Source organism: Syngnathus acus, chromosome 17 (assembly GCF_901709675.1).
Source record: "Syngnathus acus chromosome 17, fSynAcu1.2, whole genome shotgun sequence".
Lineage (NCBI taxonomy): Eukaryota > Metazoa > Chordata > Actinopteri > Syngnathiformes > Syngnathidae > Syngnathus > Syngnathus acus.
The window spans coordinates 9,143,658-9,158,585 of NC_051102.1; the positions used below are offsets into that span (position 1 = coordinate 9,143,658).

Here is a 14,928-nt window from a genome sequence, read left to right on the forward strand (position 1 = left end):
TCTCGAGGGGCCGCGTTCCAATATGTTTTCCAAGTTACTCTCGTTAAGCGCACCTGCGTGAAAAGTTTTAGCCACTTTCACGTTCTGCAAGAGCTAAAACTTTTCACGCAGGTGCGCTTAACGAGGGAATCTCACGGACACTCCATTAGGTACACCGCCATTTTCAAGTGTACCCAATAACAGGCCACTTTATTAGGGAAATATGGTCAAAGGTCACATGTGTCAAGCTCCAGTCCTCGGGGCCGCATTCCAACATGTTTTCCAAGCTACCCTCGTTAAGTGCACCTGCGTGAAAAGTTTTAGCCACTTTCACGTTCAGCAAGAGCTAAAAGTTTTCACGCAGGTGCACTTAACGAGGGAATCACACGGACACTCCATTAGGTACACCGTCATTTTCAAGTGTACTTAATAACAGGCCACATTATTAGGGAAATATCATGGTCAAAGGTCAGGTGTCAAGCTCTAGTCCTCGGGGCCGCATTCCAACATGTTTTCCAAGTTACCCTCGTTAAGCGCACCTGCGTGAAAAGTTTTAGCCACTTTCACGTTCTGCAGGAGCTAAAACTTTTCACGCAGGTGCGCTTAACGAGGGTCACTTGGAAAACATGTTGGAACGCGGCCCCTCGAGGACTGGAGGTCGACACCCCTGATTTAAGTGAAAAGTGCCACACCCGCCCTCACCCCCACTTTCTGATTGGCTGGTTGATCTGTGACATCATTCGGACACTCCATTAGGTACACTGCCATTTGCAAGTGTACCTCATAACAGGCCACTTTATTAGGGAAATATCATGGTCAAAGGTCACAGGTGTCAAGCTCAAGTGCTCAGGGCCGCGTTCCAATATGTTTTCCAAGCTACCCTCGTTAAGTGCACCTGCGTGAAAAGTTTTAGCCACTTTCACGTTCAGCAAGAGCTAAAAGTTTTCACGCAGGTGCACTTAACGAGGGAATCACACGGACACTCCATTAGGTACACCGCCATTTTCAAGTGTACCTCATAACAGGCCACTTTATTAGGGAAATATCATGGTCAAAGGTCACAGGTGTCAAGCTCTAGTCCTCGGAGCCGCATTCCAACATGTTTTCCAACATGCCCTCGTTAAGCGCACCTGCGTGAAAAGTTTTTGGTCACTTTCACGTTCTGCAGGAGCTGAAACTTTTCACGCAGGTGCACTTAACGAGGGAATCACACGGACACTCCATTAGGTACACCGCCATTTTCAAGTGTACCTCATAACAGGCCACTTTATTAGGGAAATATCATTAGAGTGTCCATCTTAGAGTGTCCAAGTGACACCACAGATCAAACAGCCAATCAGAAAGTGTGGGTGAGTGTGGGTGTGTCATTTTTCACTTTGAAATCAAATAAATTTTTATTTGCCAAGTTTGAGCATGCCAAACAAGGAATTTGATTCCGGTACATCACGTTCTCTTTACAACAGTTAGGTAGCTAGGGGGGGCATCATAGAAAATAATTGAGAAGCACTGCTTTAACTCAAGAAATACAAATTGGTTGCATTTTTAGCCCTTGAAACAAGCTTTGCTGCTGCAAAACAAAAATGTCACACATCAGGTTGTCCAGTACAAATCTTTTTAATAGATTAAAAGAATATGAAAACTGAAATGGTTCACATTAAAAAGTATGAACATGTGAACTGTAAAAAGTAGTCTAAGAAATACGTGCAAAACATTTCCACATGGGGAAAAAATGTGCAGTGTATTGCAAAGGCCAGGAAACCTTCTTTTTCCAAACATGAAATCATTTTCCAAAAAACGCCATCAAATCTTTGTCTTGTCAATTTTTGGCTTTGTCAAGGTTGAGCTGCCGCTTGCACGGAGGCGAGAGCCGAGTGGATCCGCACGTGAAGTCTGTTCTCAAAGTCATAGCCCGCATAGTCCTCCTGCAAAAGATAAACACTCGTTCAAAACAAGCAGCATGCGTTGCGTTACAATCTCCTGGCAGCTCCACTCTCTCATACTGTACCTTCGCCTGAAGCATCAATGTATGGCCTTTGGCTGCAGACTGGGGGGGGACAAGACAAGGTCACCTTAGAGCCAACAATCCCCATTAATATAACTTAATTAATTAATCAATAAATATTTTTATTTTAATTATTGCTCAATTGTTTTCTTTGCCTTGATTTTGTTAAATGTGATATGCCGCAGTTTTGACACGACTCGAAAACCATCAATGAAATGAGACGGTAACCATGGAAACGTTATCACGGTTTATCAGTGGAGCCTTTTGCGCCTACCGCCGAGTCGTTGAGGAGCATGCAGCCCAGTTCGTAGCAGGCATAAGGCTGCACGTACGAGTTGCTCAGCAGGCCCAGCTCATCGCGCAACGCCAGCTGGAAATACTGCAAAGACAACAAGTCAAGGTCCGGAAGGAGCTGTGCATTTGGCTGCCATTGATGGGAATTACCTGAACAGCTTCTTTATTGCTATGCAGGCATTTGCTTATTGTTCCCAAAAGCAGGTTTTTCAGCCCTGCGCAGGAGGCGTCGTCAATAGCCTGCAGGACTACAAAAATACACACAAATGTTTTGGGTTTTTTTAAACCAAGAGTAGATGACCATCAAAGAGTAGCATGGTACCTTGCATCATTGCGTGTAATTTGCTGGTGGAGGAGTTGCAGAGAGCTTTCCACAGGTAAAGAATCTCAATGATGGAGAGGATGCACAGTTCCTTGGACAGACTGGGGATCCTCAGCTTCTCAGCCTGGCGCAACACCAACGATTGCAATCAGTCGATGTTTTTTTTTTTTTCTTTCTTCATTTCAATTAATCAGTGATTAGAATTTCACTGTGCCAAATATGGACCTAAAAATAAAAAATCCACCCGCCTTCTTCATGGAGAAAAGCTCTATTTGATTGTTCTTGCGTTTGAAGAGTTTTTGGACCTGGTTGAAAACTCCCAAGGCTCCCCGCAGGTCGCCCATGGCTCCTTGGCAAACTGCAAGAAAACAACACGCCCGACAATCAGCAGCCAATACAAACACGGTGGAGGGAGGATGTGGGCAAGGTTAGCACCTGCGGTCATATATGCGTAGTAGCACTGGGACCAGCGAGACTCGTTCTTCAGGCGCTCAAAGGCTGTGAAAGCCTCAGAGTAGTTCAGCTCGATCATATTGCACCACCCTAGAAAACACACAATGCAACCAAGAAGTCACTCAATTCGCTTTGCTTGGGGTGCCCAGCTCCTTTCATGAGTTTATTTTAGAAAAGAATTCTGAAATGCAATGTCTGACTCTCAGTGAATTTGTATGGATTTTGTTGGACTAAGAAGTCATCTTACCGATTTCATACAAACACACGTGCTGGATCTCTCTCTGCTCCGCGGCCAGCCGCAAAGCGTCGCCGAAGGACGTTAAGGCGGCGCTCATCTGGCTCTACGCACGCACATACAGGAAGTTGCGTGACGCAATGTTGCCTTTTCATCACACCGGCGAGCGTGTTTGCGTCGGTGGCGACAGACGGGCGCTCACCTCCAGACGCTGGACTCTGCCTTTAAAGAACATGAAGAGCGACGAGTTGGGGTAGATGATCTCTCTTTGCCGAAGAATGGCTTTGGCCTCCGCCAGGCCCGAGTGGGTGTCGCTGTCATCCAGGGCGAAGAAGGGCTGCACTACCGTGTGGTACCACAGGAGGGCCAAACTGTCAGCAAAAACAACACAACTTTGATGTCTCCGAGGGAAAACACACAAATAGATATGCATTGGAAAGACTTCAAAAACATCTTTTATTTTTGCCCATGTACACATACTCACGTGGCTAAGGGGGCCTTCATGTCTTTACTCTCGCTGGCGCAGGCCAGCGCCGAGAGTCCTTGGAGACGGTCGCCGGGGAAGCCCAGCAGGTTGACGATCTTGAGGAGGTGCGGCGGCACCATGGAGATGCACAGGTGGAAGAGGCCGTAGCCGAAGCTGACCGAACCTTTCAGCCGGCCCAGGTCTTCGGCGCCGACGGCGTCCGGCTGCTGGGAAGGGCTCGACGTGACAGAGGACGGCGCCGCCTGCTGCTGCTCGGAGGCCTTCTTCCTCCTCCTGCTGGCACCACCGCTGATGCGCTCCTGCAGCTGCGTGATGTCGCAATAACATTTGTCGTAAACTTTCCAGGCTTTGCGGAGGATCCAGCCGCCTTTGATGTACGCTGTGGAGGGTCAAAGGGGAACACATACAGCACAGATGAGTGGAAATGATCTGAATTTTTTTCCCCACCAAAAAACTTTACCTGAGAGTTCTTGTTTGGTGAAAGCGAGCACGGCGAGGTAAACCTGGCAGTCGGCAATGATGATCTGCCTCTGGAGTCGTTCCACGGCGGCCAACCCTGACCTTCGAGGGTCCGTCTGCTCGCACATGAAAGAACTCGGACTTTTCTAAATGTTTTCCAAATCTTTTTTTTTTTTTGTAATTCCAAATCTGCCCTCATCTGACTCACCGAGCGCTTCATCTTGTTTTTGAGGGTTTGGATGACACCGGCGTTTTCGCTCTCGCACAACCTCTCCGTCGCCTTGAGGTCCTCGGACGCCTGCTGCATCTTCTCCTCTTCAAAAGTCATCATGGCGTTCTACACAGCAAAGCAAAGACAAAAATGGCATTTATGTTTTTGCAGAATGTTGTCCGTGTTATGCCACAAGAAATGTTTGGCCGGCAAGCAGTCAAAGTGACCCAAAACATTCTAATCCTGGATTAAGTGCTGGATTAACACCATTTCAGAACTCAAGAATAGAACTCCCAAGGAAAAACAGACTCTGATTAATTATTAGTATGAAGAGACATTTTACAAGTATGTGTGATGGGTTCTGCGTAAAGGGGCCACGCAACATCATGCGTCCTCGTGCCGCGTCGACTTACCAGAAAACTGACAAAACTGGCGCCGAAGCTCATGAGAGGACTGTGGTGCCTGCAGTGGCAAGAAGAAAACAGCACATGTCAGCACGCCATTCATTCTAAAGAAGCTCTACTACTACTGAGCATTAGAATGCACAAGGTGATTATAGTGAAGATGAGGATGTTTAGGCAGTCACGAGCTGCTGTTTGAGCATCAGCAGCTCGACACTCACATTTGCTGGAGGCTGTTGGAACAAGACAAACGTGTCTTCTTGTGACTCGTTAGATCGATCAGAACTCTTGTACAAACTTCTGGCTCATCTTGTGAACGTTGCATGAGCAAACTCAGACAACAGGTGAGCCGTGATTGGTCATAATAATCTATATCGCTGATTTATTGAACTTATTGTAGCGCTGTTCTGCAACGCAACTCTCCCAAAGGCAGCGTCTAACGTAAACAACGTGTGAGCAGTGTCATCGACATGTCACCCCTGAAAATGCAACATGTAATACGGCAATGGACGAGACTTAGCGTCTCCGCGGCAGACACTCACCTGTGCGCTCTGAAAAGCTTGTCGCTCTCCTTGAATCCATTATTAAGAAGCATGTTGATGCCTTTCAGCGCCAGTTCGGCGTCGTTGAATGGCTCCCTTTCATCGTCTTCCACGGCGGCATCCGTCGAGGCCGCCATTGAAATTGGCCAACACCGGAGGGGGGGGCGAGAGGCCGAGTGTGGCCGCGAGAGGTTGCTTGGAAGGCGGCGGCGAGGCAGGGCTACGCGCGCTGTCTGCTGACTTGACTTCCAGGCACCACAATCTCAGCCGGTGGCGCAGTTCCGAGCAGACGCGTCCATGTCGATGTTGCACGACCGCTGCCTTGCCTGTCAAACTGTTTTCGGCTTCTGGAGGCGCTAAAAAATCGTTTTCGATCGCCACTGATCGACTGAGCAGTCCTGCTCCACACTCGACAGTGAAGGAAGCGTGGTGCCTTTAGTTGTCATTGGAATTTGGACAACTACTGTAGTAAATCAAGTGTTAACTAACTGCGTAAAGTAAGCCTTATTAAATGACGTTTCATCTTTTGCTCACTCCTGTTTGATTTGTACGCCTACGAACATCGGAGGGTGTACAAAGTATGAAGCGCAAATGCAAATGTACAGCAATAAAAGCATAGCTCTCACTTTGAACGCATTCCTAACTACGTGAAGGCTTTTAAATGTCTCATCCGGATGGGCGTGGTCTTTGTCGGGAGACGTCACCAACGACGTGTTGGTTTAATTCTGTAATTTTCAAACAATGTGATTTTTTTTGGACGGAAAATGATTACTTTAATGACAAACAGTGGGGGGCCCAGCTCTTTGCGGAAGATAAGGAGTATCAAAACTCTGCATATAATTTACTTCCATAATAAATGCATTGGAAAAGCGGTTTAGAAGATGAAAAAAAATATATATATATATATATATATTTTATATATATATTTTTTTCTTCCATAATAAATGCATTGAAAAAGCGGTTTAGAAGATGAAAAATACATATATATATATATTTTTTTTTTTTTAAATAAAATATGTATATATATATATATATATATATAAAAAACTTTTTTTTTTAAATAAAAACGAATATATATACATATATTTTTTTTTTAATTTACAAAAAAGTGTTTTAAGACAAAAAACTTTAAAAAAAAATATATATATATGTATATATATATATATATATTCATTTTTTCATCTTCTAAACCGCTTTTCCAATGCATTTATTATGGAAGTAAATTATATGCAGATTTTTGATACTCTATCTTCCGCGAAGAGCTGGGGCGCAAAAAAACGGCATAAACAATGCACAAAATAGATATCAGAAGTAATTTAATTGGAGATATTACAAAATGGTTTACAAACCAGTGGTCACAAAACAGGAATGCAAATTTCAAACAAATCAAAAAACCCCAATTGTGATGATTTCTTTTTCTGCCTTTTTTCTTTTGCTGTCAGCGGTAAACACTGTGCTTTTTAGGGTCTATTGTTCCGTTTTTAGTCTTCAGCTGTACTTGACTCCGGGACATGCTGTTGTCCAGCGTAAACCACATTGAGAACCACTTGGAAGAATGCATGCAAAAGGAATGCAAAAAAAGAACAAAAGAAAGGAAAAAAATGCAATCATAAACGATTTCTTGGCATTTGTGAGGATTCATATGATCAACAGGGAATCAAACATGCCAAATGGGAAAAGTAGCGAGCACCATCAACTGCAAAGTATTATTACATAAATGTTTGGGTCCAACCATTTTTCATCTCCAAGCACCAACACACACTAACACACACATATACATGCTTATATATATAAATTGATCAATTATGATTTTAAAGTGCTGTTATGTACTGTACACTGCAGCCCTGACTGACTAATCGTATCCCCCCCCCCCCCCCGAAATAACAACTCAAGGAGATGCATTGAGAAGTTAGTGCTGTACATGATTTTAAAATAAATACTCACCCACACACACACCTCATCATATACACACTGTGACACACACACATTCTCTGTCTTCTTGGTAGCAGATTGCACATTGTTGTTTGGAGGTGGTCCCAAGTTTTGGCCCCCAAAAAAGCCCCCCCCCCCTCAAAATCCACTTCAACCCGGACATTCCTTGAGGTTGACGGGCCCAACCACCGAAGGCAACCTGGCGAACGAGACGGACTCGCCATTGACCTTCATGTCCTGGATGCAGCCCTCAAAGGACGACGTGACAGGCGGCGTCAGCAGCAATGACATCTTGTCTGCAGGGAGCGCAGTAAAGTCGGCATGTGATTTCAATTCCAAACGACTTCTTTGACCTCACACAAATCCCATCGATATGTCAGTTTCTTCTAACCCACTTCCAGCTGTCCCAATACTTTTGCACACACCGTTTAAATGCATTCAAGAGTAGACAGGCACTCACCGGGAAGGCCCCCCACATAGAGGGGATATTTGGTCAAAGTGGCAGTGGTCGACGGTGGGCCTATCTTGTATGTGTCCACCGTGTCCACATGCAGTTGCACAACGTTCTTCCTCTTGATGACTGCAAGATTTGGACAGACGTTTGAGTGGTGCGTAGAGAAAGAAAGAAAGAAATTCAAATATGGCGGCGATGGCATTTTACCAGAAATTTTATGAAACGTTCCATCGCAGAGTGTCGTTTTGGGCTGGACGGATGCCTTGAACTCGCCGTTGCCGTTGTTCACGAGGGCCACCACCTGGTTTGAAAAAGAAAAAAAGTCACCGAGTTGCTACACGCTCATAGAAGGAAAGAAGAAAAGAAAGCTGAAATCAAATTGAAAAATCCTCACCTCTCCCCTGAGCAGGTAAATACTGACGTAATGGCTCGTGGTCAGTCCTTGATGAGTTTTGCCAGAATCGCCCACGTGCAACAGAAGTCCAGTCGGCGTCCTGGGACGAACGTTAAACAGTAGCTCAAAATCGGAGCCCACGGCGAAGGAGTCGTCTGGAAGGCAAGAAGGAAACGTTATTTGAGAACGGCGAATTGAGATTGTTTTGATGGGACGTAGTGAATCCTCACTGATGACGACGTGCGCGCCATCCCCCGAGAAGTAGGCCCCCCTCTGAGCGGGGCCCTCAAAGCAGGGGCCGGCCCCGTGGTTTGCAGACGGATTCAGCATGGCCGCGCCGTTCATTTTAAACTGGCGCACACAGCCGGACACGCTTTGCTTTGGGAGGTTCTTGGACTACGGGTCACACAGAGGGCCAATCAAAACAGAGCGTTTGACATTGCTGTGGCGTTCTCTACCTTTAACTCTTTGTGGAGGTAGTCGGGGGCAGTGCCCAAGAAGACGGGCGACGTGAAGTGCTTCATGGAGGCCACGTCAGCCGCACTCAGTTGACCGTCCTGCGCTCGTATCCCATCCACCACCAGGCGGAATTTCTTCTTCTCCAAACTGAACATCACCTGCAGGATGAGAGTGGCCAAGAAGCGTCAGGTGCGTCGAGGCTATTCAGATGGTCCTTCAAAAACGGGCGCGTTGGTTGTCTCCCCACCGAGTGCCACTTTCCATCGTTGTACTTCTCCCTGTTGAAGATCTCATTGTCTCTGCCCACCGACAGTCTGATTCGCCCTTTCGACATGTAGAGAGCCAGATGAGCGCTCCCTCCCCTGGTAGCGGCGAAGAACAGCAGGCCTTCGGGGGATCGAGTCCGGATGTCCAGAGAGAAGTGCGGCCTGGAGAGAAACAAGGACAAAGGCAACTCTGACAAATGCTATCCTGAGACCGTTATGTCCTTCCTGCTGCCTTCTACGGTCGGACTCACTCACTCACCTGGGCTGCAGCACCTGCAGGGGCAGGCTGTAGCTCACGCGGCTAACGGGCCCCCCCAAGTGATACGCGTCTGGCACCAGGTCAGGTAGCGCGCACGGAGACGCGCTCTCGTTCATCACATGCATGGCGAATTCCTGAGACACAAGCAGAGAGACTCGGATCAAAGCTGGCCCTTTAAGAGAATTACAAATGGCTGAGTTCTTCTGGGATACCCTAAATACAAAACAAGGCGGGGTAATCTAAAATACTGGATTAGATATTTTCATTGGAACACACACACCAAGTATTTCTCGAGTGTCTGTTAAGAGGTGATCAAGCGCGGCTTTTCACTTTCATGACAACCGTACGCACGTTAAATTTGGAATGTGCTGTTGTGCAACGTTGATGCCGGAGTGAGTAGGGTCGGATACATTTTGGGCCTGACGTGTACCAACGGCCTTGCAAATAGCCATTGAAAAAAATACATTTGGATTTAAGTCATACAAAATGGATGAACATATGGACTGTATATATATTATTATTCACGTTTTAATTCTGCTCTGACTGTGATTGCTAAAACCAGTAGAATTCATATTTTAATTCCATTTTTATGAATGTTATATTTTGTATGGGATGTGGAAAGCAAAGACAGAACAACTGAGTGTCATATAATATTTCTTGAACGTCCTCATAGGAATTGACTTTCGAGAGCTAAGGGATGTTTATTTTTTATTTCCAGGTGCGATGTTAATCCAGCATTAAGGATTATATCTGTAACGTTTGTGCAGTTCAATCCGTGTGGGTCAGGAGGACATGCTGTAATTGGATATCTTTCTTCAGTTGGGATTTCATAAACACAATCTGAGCATTATCATTTTTATGCTTTGCTACTTTATTAAAAAAGCAAATGCTTCTAAATTGCTATTGTTTTAATTGCGTGTCATGCAGATTCTAAAAGCGTCTGATGATTTACATTTTGGGGGTCTTGTTTGTCCATGACAAATCTAAATTTAAAAAAAATGATGGTCATCTGGAGATGTTTAGTTTCTATTTGTTTTTTTTTAATCTTCCAATCCTGTCATCACTGAGAAATAAGTGAAGTTGCACAAGTCACGATTGAAATGGTGAATGATGGAGTGCTTGTGTGTTACTGTCATCATGGAAGAAAGAGACAATGAGATGTTTTCAGTCAAGCCTTGTCATTTATGAGTGCCGCTTAAGCATCGAAACATCTGACGAGATAAAACATGGATATGAAATTTGGAATGGCTTATGATGCTCCTGTTGCTTTTATTGAATGAATGAATGACGGCCAAGAGAAGCAAGCGTGTTACGGTTAGACTCTCATCAGCGGGTCTTTAGGCTCCTCCTCCTTCATCTCTGGAAATGAGGCAGCAGAATCAAGTCAGTCAAACACATCAAGTCACACCTTTCAACGGCAGCGAGCACCGGGCGGGGATGGGCCCGACAGAACAGCAATTGAGCAGCCATTGAGCTCACTCACACGGGAGCTGCTGTTAGCCACAACTCACGCATATGCAAAATTTGGGCGGAATTGATCCTGCTTGCTGAAAACGTAACTTTTTGCTTTTCGCTCACCTTCTTGGGGTCACGATAGAGCATCTGTTGGACAGGACTGTCGGGGGTGCACACGTCCAACAGGACATCTCCGGACGACCTGAATTCGCTGAAGTCTTCGGGCTTGTACAGATTGCTGGGCCTGCGAGCGAAACAACAAACACGCCGTTCAAAAGACGATGACGAGCGGACGCGACTCGCCCGTGATAATCACCGTCTGGTGTAGAGGTTGGAGATGCAGCCTTTGAACTTGTCTCGGCCCAGAATCACCGAGCTACCGGTGTCCGGCACGGAGACGCTTCCGCTCTGCTCCGTGCCGTTGTCGTCGTCATCGATGAGCATCTCCGTCCTGTGGGGAGCCATAAAAAAAATGTGAGCTCGCTTCGACTCTCATGTGATGCAGTATTTTCTATTTTGACAACGAGATTGCAAATGGCCACGGATTGACGCGTGCGTCGCTGTCCTACCTGCCGGCTTTTCTGGACACGGTCAAATAATGCCAGTGGCCATCGTCGTATTTCTTGTTTGAGATCCACATCTTGTTGCTCAAAGACACAACCACGTTGCCATTTTGCAAAGCCAGATGGATGTCGTTAGCCTGAAGGAATAAAGCAATTGATTGTGAATGATGGCTTTGAAGGCAAAGCGACGTCACGGTCGAGCTTTCAGGGACCGACCGCTTTTTTCGACTGCAGGAGGATGCCGTCCTTGTCGGTGCTCATGAATCCCAGCGACACGGACATTTCGTTGGCAAGACCCAAGTCGGACAGGTCCGCCGAGAGGGAGCTCCCGAGGCTGAATTCTGCTTTCCGAGAGGTCTGCGATGACAAGCGTATGCATAAGGGTCATTTTGATCCCAGACTGCAATATTTTAAAAAAAAACAAGAAACATACCAGGGAATCTTTGGGACAACCTTTGCTGATGCCGACTTTCTCGTTGATCTGTTTGACATTTTGGTTGAGCTTAAAGTTGTTCAAGCAGCCTCTGAGGGCTTGCATGGTGATGTTGTTCCTGCCAGCCAGCAGAGAAGCCGGTTAGTGTGACAACAAGCTTTCCTCACACGTAGCAAGAAGCAAAAATCTGCTATGCATACTTTTCCCTCATTTCCATTGGCGCACCACCGATGTAGAACTCTTTAAAGTCATCCATGGCGAACTGGACTTGGGCCGTGGCCACCTCCTTATTGGCTATGCGGACTGTAAATTTACCCTTGCTGGTTAAAATGATAAGAATGTCCACCCAATCGCGGACCTGAGGGGAGAAAAAAAAAAAAAAAAAAGAACGTGACCATTCTGATGGTAGCGTCATCAAGTCACGAAGCTTTGACTTACCGGGAACGATTTCACATCATTTGTGGCTGGTTCTGGCAGCAAGTTGCTACGCAGGTGGACGGCACCCTTCTCTATGGTCGCGGTGAAGTAATTGCCCTTATGTGGGAAGGAAACGAGATGGGGACATTTTTTATTTTTTTAAACATTGCAAAAATGTCCTAATGATGTCATGACGGAACAATTTCAAAGAGACACATTACCAAGAAGGACTTACCTGGTTCTCAATGTACAAGAGCAGCCCGTTTTCCGCATGCGTCATGATGGACATGCCGATGAGGAGGACCGTTGTCTTCTTGTCGATTTTCACGCGGCCGTAGCCAGTGCCCTCCAAGTAAAAGCCCAGCGGAGAAACATACCTGTGTACACCAAAACAAGCAGATACTGGTTTTGAAATCAGAAATGCAAAGTGAAAAATCTTTACACTCAATAAGTTTCATAATGGTGACTGTTCGACCTGCCTGAAAAGTAATTTTTCCAGTATTTAAAAAAAATAAAAACAAATGTCAAAATGTAGCTTGTATATAATACTAATATATGATAATAATAATAATAATACAGTTTAAATAATACAATTTCATTTCAAATGATATAATAATAATAATACAGTTTAAAGAATCTAATTTGAAATGATTGCCACCCAAACAGAGACCAACCTCTTGCATGGAGTTTCCACATTGATGTTGTGTTTGTGCTTGAAATTGTACAGGCTGACAACCTTGTCGTTAAAGTAGGCCATCTCGATGCAGCCTTTGTACATGGGATATTTGAGGGGCGCTGGAGGCTGGCGAGGAGAAAGAAAACACAAGCTGGCGTCATGTCGGTCGGGATAGTGGCCTCCTGGGACTCACGGTGAAGTTGGAAGGGTAGCCTCCCACGTAGAAAACCAGATCTTCCGGGGTGAGGTCCAGAAGGTTTTTCATTTCGGCTCCCCGGTTGGTGGCCACGGTCGGAATGCCGGGAGTGTCCGACGTGTAGTCTTTAGTGAGGGTCAACTCTGCATCTTGATAAATTCTAAATGACAACAAGTGAGCAAGATTTGAGTGTGCCACATTTTGAGGAAAACTTGAATTTTGGTGCAAAAAAGTTTGTCTGCAGACGATTTTACCTGCGCAGGTCGACTTTATCAAACTTGGCTGGGTTGGACGGAGATGTGGTGACGGAATCCGTTTTGATCGTGTGCTCAAGTCCGTCCAGCTTGTAGACACCGTACAGCACGTTGTTCCTCAAGACCATGCCGATGTAGTTCTTTGAGGGCTAGATAGAGAAGGCCGTTTGCGTGAGGACTTCAATTCATCCATCCCCTCCCTTTCCAGACTCACATCTTTGTTGCCAAGGTACATCACAAACATGTCTCCTTTGTCTGCCGCCTGCCTGCGTCTGCGTCTTCCATCGCCCCTGCCCTCGGGCCTCTGCAGGGACAGGGTCAAATCGGTGTAGGCCTTCAGCTCCTCCACGTTCTTGGGGGGATGCAACTGCACGTGGGAGTTGCCGTTGAACTTCATCGGGATGGGAATCTGGAGGAAGGCACGGAAAATCGTTAGGAGAAGACCTTTACCCCCCATGGGCACCACGTAGCTCCGCCACTGCGCATGATGTTTGACAAAGAGCGGGCCGTCACCCTGTTAGCGGCGTCGCGCGCTTGGTTGATGAGCTCCTTCAGTTTCTTGACGTTGTATGTGATGTTCTTCAGTGGCGTAAACTGCGAGGTCAAGGTCTCCACCTCCGTGATCTTGTCGCTCAGCGTCGGGATGCTTTTCAACAAGTTCCTCACTGAAAACGGTCGACAAATTGCATGACAGAGACTTTCTTTGGTCTTCTTTGGTCTTCTCACCTGTTTGCTCCACGTCGTCCAACGCGCCGCCGAGGTTGGAATCCCCGGGGCTGACGTTGATCTTTGCCATTTCTTTCCTGATGGCGTCCAGCTTGTCCATGGTGTCGCTGGCCGAGCCGTTGGCCAAAGCGGCCTTCCTCTTGGCCTCGTCGATCATATCCGCAATGTCATCTGAGGGGAAGAAAACGGGTTGGAGGTTCCTGCACAATCCTGCAGACGTGGCAATCCCTGTGGCACACTACCTCTTCTAATGTCATTCAGCTGCCTTCGCGCATCCTGAAGCTCAGCCTCAAGATCATTCTTTTTGTCCTCGCCATTCTTCAGGCGCCGCTTGATGTCAGGAATTTCCCTGGCAGCATCTGGGAAAGGAAAAGGAAGAAGATGTGAGTGTGTGTGTGTGTGCGCGCGCGCTTGTGTAAGTGAGAGAAAGTGAAAAAGAAGAAGTGATTACCATCCAAGACATTTTGCGCTTCTTCTGCATTCTGCACCAGTTCGACGCCATTCTCATTCAGGTCTTTGGCCCTTTCCGCCAGTTTTTGGTTTTTGACATTCTATAAAACAAACATTCATGATACATGTTACACGCAAGGTATTTGCGATGGCAAATTTGTCATCATTTTTTGGGGGGTAAAGAAGGAATCTTACGGTCAAGGCGGTGTTGGCGGCTACTTTGGCTTGGTTGGCGGCGGCTTCTGCGGCTTGGACGGCGTCCGTGATATTCTTGTAGGCATCGATGGCGTCGTTAGCGTTACGTACCTCGGGGCGATCGCTCGCAGTCTTCACGGCACTGCAAAGACACAAGAGCTTTGAGTGTCGGTGGAGTTGGCAAAGTCGCTGCCTCGTCGCCAACGTACTCCTCCAGTTCCTTGGACAGCTTCTTGAGATTCTGGGCGTGGTCCTCGGCCGCCTCCACGACGTCCTCCTTGGCTGCCACTTTGGACATCTCGTTGACCTTCTTGGTCAAATCGGTCTTGCCGCCATCCAGCTCAGCGGCCAACTTTTCGTACACCTGGCAAAGCAAAGCATATTTTCAGAATTCCAGTGACCTCACCTCAGCAA

At 46.6% G+C, this 14,928-nt stretch overlaps 2 protein-coding genes across 5 annotated transcripts in view; both read right to left on the reverse strand.

The window, feature by feature from the left end:
* Positions 1 to 1,574: 1,574 nt before the first annotated feature.
* Positions 1,575 to 6,000, reverse strand: LOC119137395 (tetratricopeptide repeat protein 39C-like). Of its 2 annotated transcripts, XM_037276682.1 has the most exons (15): positions 5,386 to 6,000; positions 4,989 to 5,076; positions 4,856 to 4,904; positions 4,440 to 4,568; positions 4,233 to 4,347; positions 3,770 to 4,151; positions 3,488 to 3,656; positions 3,298 to 3,391; positions 3,033 to 3,140; positions 2,846 to 2,955; positions 2,598 to 2,721; positions 2,426 to 2,523; positions 2,256 to 2,360; positions 1,985 to 2,023; positions 1,575 to 1,901 (listed from the first exon to the last, which is right to left on the reverse strand). In XM_037276682.1, the coding sequence occupies exons 1-15, from the start codon at positions 5,423 to 5,425 to the stop codon at positions 1,812 to 1,814; spliced, it is 1,740 nt and encodes a 579-aa protein (XP_037132577.1). In that variant the 5' UTR covers positions 5,426 to 6,000; the 3' UTR covers positions 1,575 to 1,811. The 2 variants fall into 2 exon arrangements, with proteins under 2 accessions (XP_037132577.1, XP_037132575.1); XM_037276680.1 differs by lacking the exon at positions 4,989 to 5,076 and having other exon boundaries at positions 5,386 to 5,999.
* Positions 6,001 to 6,682: 682 nt separating this feature from the next.
* LOC119137442 (laminin subunit alpha-3-like) overlaps positions 6,683 to 14,928 on the reverse strand; it is a 32,168-nt gene continuing 23,922 nt past the window's right edge. For 2 of the 3 annotated variants that reach the window (XM_037276748.1, XM_037276747.1), the window contains exons 51-76: positions 14,724 to 14,878; positions 14,515 to 14,656; positions 14,321 to 14,420; positions 14,112 to 14,228; positions 13,870 to 14,040; positions 13,657 to 13,808; positions 13,358 to 13,552; positions 13,144 to 13,292; positions 12,887 to 13,049; positions 12,692 to 12,819; positions 12,253 to 12,394; positions 12,039 to 12,134; positions 11,801 to 11,958; positions 11,601 to 11,718; positions 11,384 to 11,524; positions 11,174 to 11,304; positions 10,921 to 11,055; positions 10,728 to 10,848; positions 9,150 to 9,283; positions 8,872 to 9,052; positions 8,624 to 8,782; positions 8,396 to 8,561; positions 8,166 to 8,320; positions 7,979 to 8,072; positions 7,778 to 7,897; positions 6,683 to 7,613 (exon numbers count right to left, since the gene is read on the reverse strand). In XM_037276748.1, coding sequence (XP_037132643.1) covers positions 7,468 to 7,613; positions 7,778 to 7,897; positions 7,979 to 8,072; positions 8,166 to 8,320; positions 8,396 to 8,561; positions 8,624 to 8,782; positions 8,872 to 9,052; positions 9,150 to 9,283; positions 10,728 to 10,848; positions 10,921 to 11,055; positions 11,174 to 11,304; positions 11,384 to 11,524; positions 11,601 to 11,718; positions 11,801 to 11,958; positions 12,039 to 12,134; positions 12,253 to 12,394; positions 12,692 to 12,819; positions 12,887 to 13,049; positions 13,144 to 13,292; positions 13,358 to 13,552; positions 13,657 to 13,808; positions 13,870 to 14,040; positions 14,112 to 14,228; positions 14,321 to 14,420; positions 14,515 to 14,656; positions 14,724 to 14,878 — 3,669 coding nt within the window. In that variant the 3' untranslated portion in view covers positions 6,683 to 7,467. Of the gene's footprint in view, positions 7,614 to 7,777; positions 7,898 to 7,978; positions 8,073 to 8,165; positions 8,321 to 8,395; positions 8,562 to 8,623; positions 8,783 to 8,871; positions 9,053 to 9,149; positions 9,284 to 10,308; positions 10,509 to 10,727; positions 10,849 to 10,920; positions 11,056 to 11,173; positions 11,305 to 11,383; positions 11,525 to 11,600; positions 11,719 to 11,800; positions 11,959 to 12,038; positions 12,135 to 12,252; positions 12,395 to 12,691; positions 12,820 to 12,886; positions 13,050 to 13,143; positions 13,293 to 13,357; positions 13,553 to 13,656; positions 13,809 to 13,869; positions 14,041 to 14,111; positions 14,229 to 14,320; positions 14,421 to 14,514; positions 14,657 to 14,723; positions 14,879 to 14,928 lie in introns of those variants that run through there. The other variant, XM_037276749.1, reaches the window with a different exon arrangement.

What these genes read in the sequence shown, in the direction of transcription:
- LOC119137395 (XM_037276680.1), bottom strand. Translation starts at nt 5,522, where the DNA reads ATGGCGGCCTCGACGGATGCCGCCGTGGAAGACGATGAAAGGGAGCCA. An exon ending in CCAGTTTTGTCAGTTTTCTG is followed by an intron (nt 4,569 to 4,855) that starts GTAAGTCGACGC and finishes TTTGCTGTGTAG; the next exon opens with AACGCCATGATGACTTTTGA. An exon ending in CTACGCATATATGACCGCAG is followed by an intron (nt 2,956 to 3,032) that starts GTGCTAACCTTG and finishes GTTTTCTTGCAG; the next exon opens with TTTGCCAAGGAGCCATGGGC.